The 12,070-nt window shown below is 34.3% G+C and overlaps 1 protein-coding gene across 3 annotated transcripts; it reads left to right on the forward strand.

The window, feature by feature from the left end:
- The first annotated feature begins 726 nt into the window (after positions 1–726).
- LOC108479357 (uncharacterized) lies at positions 727–8,931 on the forward strand. 3 transcript variants are annotated; one of them, XM_017781901.2, is made up of 10 exons: positions 727–1,080; positions 1,316–2,127; positions 2,728–2,916; positions 3,064–3,156; positions 3,267–3,449; positions 3,532–3,634; positions 3,747–3,923; positions 4,692–7,096; positions 7,378–7,958; positions 8,340–8,931. In XM_017781901.2, the coding sequence occupies exons 2-10, from the start codon at positions 1,888–1,890 to the stop codon at positions 8,347–8,349; spliced, it is 3,981 nt and encodes a 1,326-aa protein (XP_017637390.1). In that variant the 5' UTR covers positions 727–1,080; positions 1,316–1,887; the 3' UTR covers positions 8,350–8,931. The 3 variants fall into 3 exon arrangements, with proteins under 3 accessions (XP_017637390.1, XP_052878691.1, XP_052878690.1); XM_053022731.1 differs by having other exon boundaries at positions 727–1,051; XM_053022730.1 differs by having other exon boundaries at positions 727–2,127.
- The last annotated feature ends 3,139 nt before the right edge of the window (positions 8,932–12,070 follow it).

A 12,070-nucleotide genomic window follows, 5' to 3' on the forward strand; every position in this document is an offset into this window, starting at 1 on the left:
AATTGCTTTTGTTGCCAGTGGAAGAGAACAGGGATTCGAGTATGTTAAAACGCGTTTATCTTATTATTTAAAGATTAATGGATTATAAGTAATTCTAAGCATTACATTAGAAAAAAATTAAAAATACTATATGTATAATTTTAATACAAGCACCTTAAAATTTATATTAATATAATTTCTAATTTAGAAATTAATTCAAAATTATATTCAAATCTAACTTTCGAGAAATTATTTTATAGACTCTTCCCATCATATCATCTATGGTTCCTTTCCAATTATTCAATGACATTTCAACAAATTTTTTTATGTCATTGACACATAATTTTGGTAATTTTTTTATCCCGAACCCCAAATCTTAATCCTTAAATCATAAACCCAAAATCTTAAATGCTGAACCATGAACCCCGAACCCGAAACCGAAACTCAAACATTGAATCGAAATCCTGAACTATAAACCCTTAAGGTTTAGGGTTCAAGATTCATAATTTAAGTTTGAGGTTCTGATTTAGGATTTAAGGCTCAAAATTCAATATTAAAGTTTAACGTTTGGGATTCTAAATTTGAGGTTCGAACTTCGAAGTTAAAATAAAAATTACCAAAATTATATATTAATATCATAAAAAATTAATAAACTATCAAGAAATAATTAGAAAGGGACATATGATAGAAAATATACATAAAATAATTTCTTCTCACTTTCATATAAACACTTTAACATTTAGATAAAAATATTTTTAAAAACTAAAGATAAAATTAAAATCTTATCCATATTTCGAAAAAAATGTACGGTGAAATTAACGCTTAATACGATGCTAAAGCAAAATCCTTTTAATTTTAAAAAAGTTTTAATTTTTATATATTTTATTCTTTTAAAAATAATTTCTTAAATTTTTCTATGTTTTCATCTCTTTTCTCTCTCTTTCTGGCAGAGATTCTATTATCAATTTTATCATCATCTTCCTCAATTCTTTTTTGTCATTTAAAATTATTATTACTAAAAAAAAAAGCCCCTCAAATGCACGAACTTCATCGACGTCAAAACAAATATACTGTATTACCTTCGTAACGCCTCTTATTCTTGTAACCAAACACACCCCTTTTCCCTTCAATCCTTTTGTTTTTTTGTTCTTTTTTTTCTATGATATATACTTAAACCACAAAAACCTAAACAAGTAGTAATTTTGTTTGTTGGTTTTTTTTGGGATCCTTTATATACCCTTCTTTTCGGGTTTTTGTTTTCTTTTTTAATTTTGCAATTGCTATTTCGTCTTTGTTGTTCACTTTTTTTTTCTGGGTTTTCATTTTGATTTTGCAGATACTTGCTTCAATTTTCAGGATTTGTTGCTGTTTCTAATTAGGGTTTTTGATTATCTCCCCGTCCTTATAGTTTTTCCCCATTTCGTTGCCTTTTAGGGTTTCGTTTTCCCCCCATTTTCTTTCCTTTTTTTTTATTTCTAGGGTTTTTGTAGATTTTGTTAATCGACAAGGAAAGAAAAAAAAAAGACGGGAAAAGAAACTTGAAGCATCTTTTTTTTTTTTTGGTTTGTCATTTTAGCTTTGAAATTTATTGGAATATCACCTTCGTTTTGGCAGTATTTACTGCATTTGCCATTTTGTTTAGTTCAGAAACTTTAAACATAATCTAGGTTTTTGTCGCTTGATATTAATTAAAAGAGGAAAAAAACTGTTACTGATTTCAATTTTTTTTTTGTTTATGGGTTTTTTAAAAAAAAAATTATAGATTCACCTGGAAACTGCATATTGAGTGGGGGGGGTTTTGATTTTTGAAGTTATTCTTTGTTTTTTTTGTTTGTTTGTTGTGTTGTGGCAATTGGGAGTGGGTTTAGAAGGTTGTTTTAAGGGAGGAAAAAAGTGGTTTAGGATTGTATGGGAGAGCATGAAGGGTGGGTGGTACAGCAGCCACCGAGTGGGCTATTGCCGAACGGGTTGTTACCCAACGAAGCTGCCTCGGTTATTCAGGTACTCGATTCGGAACGATGGATGAAGGCTGAGGAAAGAACGGCTGAACTCATTGCCTGCATTCAACCAAATGCGCCCTCAGAAGGCCGCCGTATCGCGGTTGCTGATTATGTACAGCGCCTCATTTCTAAATGCTTCCCTTGTCAGGTCCGATCAAATGACTACTCCCATTGTAGTTTTTATCTTAACCAATGGCATTATATTGAATTATATCATTTTGTGTTGTGTATGCCTAATAGTATAGTTTTATTTCCATGTATTTGGTTTAAAATGTTGAGGCATGAATAAATGGTGATCACGTGTAGGACTAAAAATTTACATTATTTACATTATTTACATTTAATGATTGGGTCTATGAGTGGAGGCATGAATGTAACTTATAGTGTATGCTGTTTATGTTTCTAGTCTATATTTGGTTTAAAATGTTAAGGCATGGATAAATGGTGATCACATGAAGGACTACAAGTTACATTATTTACATTTAATGTTTGGGTCATGGGTGAAGGCATGTATGTAACTTATAATATATGCTGTTTATTTTTTCTATTCTATATTTGGTTTAAAATGTTAAGGCATGGATAAATGCTGATCACTTAAAGGACTAAAAAACATTATTTACATTTAATGTTTGGCTCGATGAGTGGAGGCTTGAATGTAACTTGTATCAAAAGCAGCTTATTTTTCTAGTCTATCTTACCGAGTTCATAGATCAGTTTTAATAAGGAGTTGCTTACTTTTTTTTGACAGGTGTTTACTTTTGGGTCTGTGCCCCTCAAGACATATTTGCCTGATGGGGATATTGACTTGACGGCCTTCAGTAAGAATCAAAGTTTGAAGGATACATGGGCTCATCAGGTTCGGGATATGCTGGAAAATGAAGAAAAAAACGAGAATGCTGAATTCCGAGTAAAAGAAGTTCAGTACATTCAGGCTGAGGTTAGACAGAATGAGATGCCTTATTTTTTCATAATTCCTCCTGATTTCTTTGATTAAAACGTGCACATTTGTGGCACATTTGCTTGATGTTATCTTGATACACTGATTTTTTTTTTTTTATATTCTTTCTTTCTCATAAATTTTCAGGTGAAGATAATTAAGTGTCTTGTAGAAAATATTGTGGTAGACATTTCATTTAATCAGCTTGGTGGCTTATGTACCCTCTGTTTCCTTGAAGAGGTTAGTAATGCAAATCCTGGCACTGCAATACAATTCTGCAGATTTATTTTTTGAATGGCTTCTTGGATATTTGTTCAACTTTAAACTCAACTTAACATCCCCATGCTTAGGTTGATCGTTTGATAGATCTGAACCATTTGTTCAAACGGAGCATCATATTGATAAAGGCCTGGTGTTATTATGAGAGCCGCATATTGGGTGCTCATCATGGACTTATCTCAACTTATGCCCTGGAAACCTTGGTTCTTTACATATTCCATGTTTTCAATAAGTCCTTTTCTGGACCACTTGAGGTGGCTTGTTTTACCTTTCTATTTTAATGGCTTTTTCTTTTGGCTGTACATCTGTCTGATTTTTTCCCCTTTTCATACATAGGTTCTGTATCGTTTTCTTGAGTTCTTTAGCAAGTTTGATTGGGAAAACTTTTGTGTTAGCCTCTGCGGTCCTGTTCCAATTAGTTCTCTACCAGACACAACAGGTATTACAATATCCGGAACATCAAATGCTAAGCTGTGAACAAGAACCTTTTACTTTCAGAATGTTTGCAAGTTTTCTAATCTTAACTGAAGTGTTTGAAATACCTTTTGTAGCTGAGCCTCCTCGAAAAGATGGTGGAGAGTTGTTGCTTAGCAAATATTTTCTGGACACATGTAGTTCCAGATATGCTGTTTGCCAAGAAAATCAGGGCCAACCGTTTGTTTCTAAACATTTCAATGTGATTGATCCTTTGCGTATAAATAACAACCTTGGGCGTAGTGTTAGTAAAGGTAGTTTACATCTATAACTATTGAATGGTTATCTGTTGTACTTTTGGATGTTTATCCGCATCTATGTGACTTTTTTCTCCCGTCTAGCAATTTTATGCATCTGGTACTTTGACTGCATGTTTTTGTTGGTCATAAGTTTCTAATATTTGCAAAACTATTTGATCTATTAAAACATCCTTTTTGCTATCATTTTCCTTTTATTGGACAGAAGAAAGATGATAATAAACAGTTAGAATCTTAGTTCTGTCTATTTCTGCACGGTTTTGTCACTTATTGGGAACTTATCTGATTAAGAGAGTCACATGCTAAGAATTATTGAAATATTGAACTTAAATCAGTAGAAAGTAAGTTGAAGGGACTGTTATTGGCAGGCAGAAAGGTGAAATTAAACGTGTAGAATCTTTATTTTGTCACTTATTAAGAACTTATCTGATTAAGAGAGTCACATGCTAAGAACTTTTGAAATATTGAACTTAAATCTGTAGAAAGTAAGTTGAAAAGACTGTTATCGGCAGGCAGAAAGGTGATAGTAAATGTTTAGAATCTTTATTTTGTTTACTTTTTCACAGTTTTGGCACTTACTGGAAACTTATATAATTAAGCTTGTCATGAATCAAAGATGGATGGTATTAAAATTTCTACATGTTCGGCTATACGAATCTTTTTAGGAGTCGTGATGCTTTTGGAATAGTTGTCAATTTTCTGGTGGTCTTTATGCACTGCTAATAACAGGTTTATTTGTGCATAAAAATAATGTGGTATTTCCAGGTAATTTCTTTAGGATACGCAGTGCCTTTGCATTTGGAGCTAATAAGTTGGCCAGGTTACTTGATTGTCCCAAAGAAGACCTCCATCATGAAGTAAATCAATTCTTCATGAATACATGGGAAAGGCATGGCAGTGGCCAACGCCCTGATGCACCTGGGAACGATCTGTATCGCTTGAGGTTGTCAAATTCGGACAATGCTCATGGATCTAATAATGTCAGGAACACTTCAAACAGTAGAGGAAATGATATTTCCTCTGGTCGTGACACTCAAGCTGAAGGAGTTGGTGTTTCCTCTCAGCATTTAATTCATCCTTCAGAGGGCACAAGTAAGACTAGTGATGTATCCACTGTTTCTCGTACTCAGAGCCAAAAGAGTTATGGTAGCACAAGCAACTCAAAGACCTCTGATAAGGTTAGGCGGGATTCTAATTCCAATAAGAATATGCGTAATGATACAGGTCAGAGTTCTAATGCTAAAGAAAACTTGGTGACTGATGTTCAAGGAAGATATCTTTTTGCAAGGACACGTTCTAGTCCTGAGCTTACCGAAACATATGGGGAAGTTACTTCTCAGGGAAGGCGGAACAGAGTGCCAGAGGGTGGGAAAACCCAGATTGCTCCCGTGAGGTCAGATAATAATGGGAGGAAGAATATTGAATCTGATATGACGGTCAGTCATAACATTAAATCTTCACATGATGATCCTTCATCTGTTAGGCACGCCTCAGCACGCCAGAGCGTCGATGCTGTTGCTAACCCAAATGGTCCTCTAAATAGTTACCTAGGTGATTTAGGCTTGGGTACTACGGGTCAGGATTTTTCATCAATTCCAGGTACACAAGTTATGCCACAAGAAGAGCAAGATCTAGTGAATTTGATTGCATCTACAGCTCATGGCTTTAATGGTCAGATTCCAGTTCCAATAAATTTAGCTGTAGGTCACTTGCCTTTTCATATTCAATCTCTATCAATGGGATATAATCAGAGAAATTTGAGCGGAATTCTTCCTACTAATTTTCAAATGTTTCCCCAAGGATTGGTCTCTTCTCCTTTGGCTCATTATTTTTCTGGAGTTGGATTAGCCTCAAACCCAGAGGATCAAATTGAGCCTTCCAGTGAAAATTTTGGTTCTTCAGAAATGAATCAACCAGAAGTGGAACATGAGTCATGGCATGAACAGGACAGGGGCTCTAGTGGTGGTTATGACCTTGATAATGGAGGTTTTGAAATGCTTCATTCGAACGATAAGCAACTGTCAACTTCTGCTAGCTATAATTTTGTTCCTCATTCTAGAGCAGGCAGCACTGGTAGTTCTACTAACGTCCAACAAAAGTCATCTAAAGAAACTCAAGGATCAACTAGGGAAGATTATGTCGTTGTGTCCCAGTATCAAGATAACAGAGGTAATGATGTTTACGTTGATGAAAGAACTGCAAATTCAAGATCCTTGCATGCTTTGCACACTAGTTCACTCAGAAGTAAAACCTCATCTGAAAGTTCTTGGGAAGGTTCATCAGCAAAGGTCTCTAAACCCACTAGGGAGAAACGGGGTAGGAAAACAGCTGCTTCTGTACTTCCTTCTGCTGCTAGTGGGAAAGGTAAGAGTGTATCTGAACATTCCTCTCAGGCAGATGACGAAGGCAGAGAATGGAATCCACCATCTGAAATGGCAGAAAGAACTGCTGGACCTCAACTGCTTGGTTCTTTGTCTGTTCCAAGCCATCAAATGCCTGGATTTGAGGCATCTCAGACAAGTGGTTCAGATCCGATGATGCCTATTGCTCCATTTCTCTTAGGTCCAGGTTCAGGGCAAAGTGCTATGGATAATTCTGGAGTTCCTCCCCTGGCCTTCACAATAACAGGACCACCGGTTCCATTTTTGTTATGCCCTGTTTACAACATTCCGTCAGAAGCAGGAACTCCAGATGCATCAACGTGCCATTTTAATTGGGATGAAAATTTGGAGAACGATGATTTAGGTCAAAATTTTGAGTCTGAGGGACCCGATCAGTCTGAGGTATCAAGTACTTCTAGTTCTACAAGAAAGGTTGCATCTCTTGATCCATCAGAGCATAAACCTGACATTCTTAATGGTGACATTGCTAGCCATTGGCAAAACCTGCAGTACGGACGGTTTTGTCAAAATCCACGATATCCTCCTCTGATTTATCCTTCGCCTGTTGTGGTGCCACCTGTCTATTTACAAGGTCATTTCCCATGGGATGGTCCTGGTAGACCTCCATCAAATGTGAATCTCTTTTCTCAGTACATGAATTACGGGCCTCGTGTTGTTCCTGTTTCTCCTCTCCAATCTGTTCCAAATAGACCTTCCAGTGTTTATCAACGGTATGTTGATGAAATGCCAAGATATCGCAGTGGTACTGGAACATACCTGCCAAACCCTGTAAGTCGCATATTGCCAATCTTTAATGAGCCTTTATTACCTTAAGATTCTGCTCTTTTACTTTATGTGCTTTGAGGAGGGTAATGTTGGGTACATGATCCTGTTTTTCCCCTCCTCCTCCATTAATAGGGTATGCACTGCTTGATTTTCAATGTTATATGTCTTATGATACAACTACAATTGTCCATTGCTTTAGTTTTTTTGAAGTGATCTTATATTTTAACCTTGAGGAACTATATAACCTTCAATAACCTTTTTATATGATTTTTTCTCATTTTCAGAAAGTTTCAATGAGAGAACGCCATGCTGCAAATTCGAGGAGGGGAAAATATAATTATGATAGAAATGACCACCATGGTGATAGAGAAGGAAACTGGAATGGCAATTCAAAGTCCAGAACTGCTGGGCGGAGCCATAATCGAAATCAAAATGAAAAATCAAGGTTCACCTTTGACCAATTGCCTGGCGTTGCTGGTGAGAGCAGAACTGATAGGCCTTGGGGCTCACATAGGCATGATTCATTTACATCATACCAATCTCGTAATGGACCAGTCCGCTCAAACTCATCACAAAGTAGTTCAGGCAGCATGCCTTATGGCATGTACCCACTGCCATCTATGAACCCCAATGGAGTATCATCAAATGGGCCTACCATGCCATCTGTTGTCATGCTATACCCATATGATTCCCCTGTTGAACAGCTTGAGTTTGGCTCTCTTGGACCAGTGGGTTACTCAGGCATGAATGAAGTATCACAGCCAAGTGATGGAAGCAGCTCAGGTGGGGTATTCGATGAGCAAAGGTTCCATGGTACTTCTCAACGGTCTTCACAAGACCAACCTCCTTCACCCCACCTGCAAAGGTAATTTATCTTCTTGCTTGTCTAAGGTAGTTTCTTTTGAAAACTTTAGTAAAACCTGCCACCCTGAAAACTACTATGCATCTATCACGTTGCCCGACTGCTTTTGCTGGTCTAGCAACAGTGTAGATGGTGTAGTAATTTCTATGGCAGCTGCCGATACAGCCTACTTGCTGCCACCCTCTTCCACGCTGGTGTTCTGGTTTTTGCAGTGGGTCATCTTTTAGTAATAAACCTCAACACTAGTGGATATATATGTGGCAACAGAATTGTGTTCAAAATTGGATCATAATCTCTTTGAAGTTTTTTCCTTAAACATTCTAATTTCTCTCTTTTGTTTCAATTGGATTCTGTTACAATGCACTCATCTATTAATCTTATCAGGGGACTATGATTTTACTACCAGATCAGTGGCCCATACGAGTTAACAGTCGAAAGATGAGGATTCCCCCCACCCCCTTCCCTTTAGAAGGAAGAAACGACGGTGGGAGAATCTTACAACGCTAAAAGCCTCCCTTTACCTGGCGGTTTTTTTGTTCTCATCTCATAAAAGCAAGAAGTGCATTTTCTGATTTGGTTTTTTCTTGCAAGACGGTCGGTCACGCATGCTTCTTGGCTTGTGCTTTGTATGTACACTAACAAATGATGGAAATCATTTTCGGAGGTGCTCTGTTTTTGAAGATACGACAGGGTATTGGTGGAAACTGAAAAAGAATGCAGGACTCGGAAGGTAAAAAAAAAAAAAAAAAGAGTTAAAATTTAGGGTTCTACACGATGTAACTGAAATAGGAGCTCCTTAGGATTACAACTGAGTTTTATATCATTTTATAAGAAAGTCTTAAATAGGGTTTTTTTCATTTTTGATCCTTATAATATTAGCTCTCTTTTTGTTAACTTCCAAATGTTGAAAGTTACCAGTGTATTGATAACATTTTCCATCGTTAAAAGAAGATTAGAATTTACAAATTTTCAAAAACAGGAACCTAGTTGTGTTTATATGGTATGTTGTGTGTGTATAATTTAAATCCTTTTCTGTTAGATTTTGAGGTTCTTCAGTCGATTCTGAATTATCCTACATATTTGATTTTCGGGTTATGACCATTTCTGGTTTAGATCATTTTAAGCTTGGGTTATTCATTTCGGTCCCTTGAACCTGTGCAATCATATATCTACATATCTTACTTTAAAATAGATAGTTTTGGGTTTGGGTCACTTGGGTTATTTTGGCTGGCTATTGTTGGTCTAGTTGTTCGTTTGGTCCTTTCAACTTATGCAATTCCTTAAAATAGATAGTTTCGGGTTTTAGTTGTTTTTAGGTTTGGGTCATTGCTGGTCCAGATCATTTCATCATTCGGTCACCTCAGACTAGGGTCATTTATTTTGGCCCCTTTTAACCTGTATAGTCATATAGCCTTATATCTTACCTTAAAATAGATAGTTTCAGATTCAGATTTGGTTCAAATCATTTCAATATTTGATCACTTTACACTCAAGTATATATTTTATATATATATATCTTACCTTGAAATAGATGCTTTCCCTCACATTTTCATGTGTTTGTACACAAAGTGTCACAATCATTTATTGTAATAAGGAATTTGCAAGATATAAGATTGTAAGCTGGGTTTTATTGTCCCTTGCTTTGGACATACAATAAATTTAGCGGCTTAAAATTATCAAATTGTCTTTTCAAATTTCTTTTCCCACTTCAGTGTGAGACAAATTAATGAAAAAAAAAAGTTAAGTGAAAAGGTTTAATAGAGAAGTGGTCCATTTGTTTGCAATAATTTCAGTATTCAGTTTTCAAGTTAAATCTATTTGTAGGTCCTCCCCCGCTCTCTCATGCCACTTTTTAACCGCACTTTCATATTATATTTTAGTTATTTATATTTGAAAGATTATATTTTAGTCACTTACATTATTGTATTGTAATATTTTAGTTACTAAACATTAATTGCCATTAACGTTAACAATGAAGTTGATGTGGCACATTAAATTATAATTTCAAATGAAAATTTTAGGTCAAAATAATACAATTAATACATATATCTTTTTCGTTTTGTATAATTTAAATTTTTTATGTTTTTGAATTTTTTCCCCCATTTTCCCTTTGTTTTCCTCCCTTTTCTATTTCTTTTAGCGTAGTTTTTCTATATTTTTTATTTGTTAAATTTAGTCCCTATGTTTTTATTTTTTGAACAAATTAATTTTTTCTTTTTATTTCTTTATTTTCCTTTTCTTCTTTCCGTTATTTTTCTCTCTTGTATTCTTCACTACTGAAACATAATATTTCCTACTAAATAAACTAATTTCTTGTTTCTTTCATTATGGCTCCTAAATTGAATTTCACTGAAAATTGAATATCAATCATTCTTAATCAAATCTCGATTTCAATATAACCTAATTTTGAAACTAAAATTGGATCTAACTATCACTATAAAAAATCACATCCTTAATCAAATCTAAACATAAATTGAATTCTTTATATTTAAAATAAATTGTTTCTGTTCCCAAACTTTTACAGAATCGTGTAGATTATTCATTTCCTTTTCTTTTATTTTTTGAAGAATAAAATTAAGCAAATGATAAAATTGATCTAAAACTTCTTGAATATTCCCAAGCAAGCTTGATTGGAAGCCAAGCATGGATGAATTGAAGAAAGAAAGGGAGCATGAAACCAAACTGGTTTGATTAAAGTTGGAGGTAAGTTTCGTATAGTGACCGTTTTAGTCATTGAGAGTTTAGAGCTCGTTTGAAAAATCCATAAAACAACGTAGTTTTGAAAGGGTGAGAATGTTGTAGGTTAGATAGATAAGGTGGTCATGGGGGTTGGTTAGGAGGTTATAGGAACGGGCTCAGGAAACTTTGTTGAGGATGGACTGTCATAAGTCACAACTGGCAAGGTCTTCAAGTGAGGTGAGCTTGTGGACTAGGTCATTGAGAGATCCATATTGGTTCGTTAAAGCGATGATGGATGATAAGGGTTTGTAATTGTGGGGTGAGAAAATGCGAAACAAGTTTTATTTTGGTTTCAACTTTTCTTTTTTCATAAACATAAAATAGAAAAACTACGTTAAAAGAGATGGAGAAGGGAGGAAAACAGAGAGAGAAGCAGAAGAGAATGAAAAAAAAAAAGAAAAAAAAAAGAAAAGTTAAAAGAACATAAAAGAAAAAAAATTAAATTGTTCAAAACGAAAAAAAAAAATGGGAACCAATTATACAATTTAACCTAAAATTTTTGTTTGAAATGATGATTTAATGTACCACATCAGCTTACTGTTGCACCATTAATAGAAATTAACGGCTCAGTGACTAAAATGCTACAACACGTTAACGTAAGTGACTTAAACATAACATTTCAAACTTAAGTAACTAAAATGTAACCTAAGTTAAACAAAAGTGATTAGTTTGGTAGTTTACCCTTTGATTTATTTTAGTAGAACTAATATTTTCACTATACTATTTTTTATATAATGCTTAGAATTACCTATGATTTCTCTCCAATCCTTAAATAGGAGGATAAATGCATTTCAACGCGTTCAAACCCACATCTTCCTGCACTAACAACAATACTGATGCCAATCGAGTTACAACTCAATCAGCTCATTAGCATATAATTTATTACGAAATTATCAATTAAAAAATTACATTCTAATAAATCATATCTTTTCTCTTATAAAATAAATCAATGAAAATTATATTTAACGAGTTATGTTTGATAAAAGTAGTAAATGACTTTTTTTTTTCTTTGTACTGAATTTATCAGTGTTTCAAGTATCATTAACAATTTTGTTTGAGCTTGATTGGACTGACCAAGGTATCGATCTAGAGGATGAATCCATTTTTTTCTTCTTAAATTCTTTTGAATTTTAATAAATTTTTAAGCCCCAAAACAAATAAAACAAACACAACTACTCAACGCAAATTAAATATTAAAATAAATTATAAAGATAAATAGATAATATTATTAATAAATGTATTTACTAAAAATAAACTTTAGTAAACAATAAAAATTCAAATAATTATAACTAAAAATTCTATCACACGTGAATATGTGTGGAAATTATATATTTAGAACACAAAGGTATGTTTAAAATAATATATAATAAATAATG

The sequence above is a fragment of the Gossypium arboreum genome, chromosome 12 (genome assembly GCF_025698485.1).
Source record: "Gossypium arboreum isolate Shixiya-1 chromosome 12, ASM2569848v2, whole genome shotgun sequence".
Classification (NCBI taxonomy): domain Eukaryota; kingdom Viridiplantae; phylum Streptophyta; class Magnoliopsida; order Malvales; family Malvaceae; genus Gossypium; species Gossypium arboreum.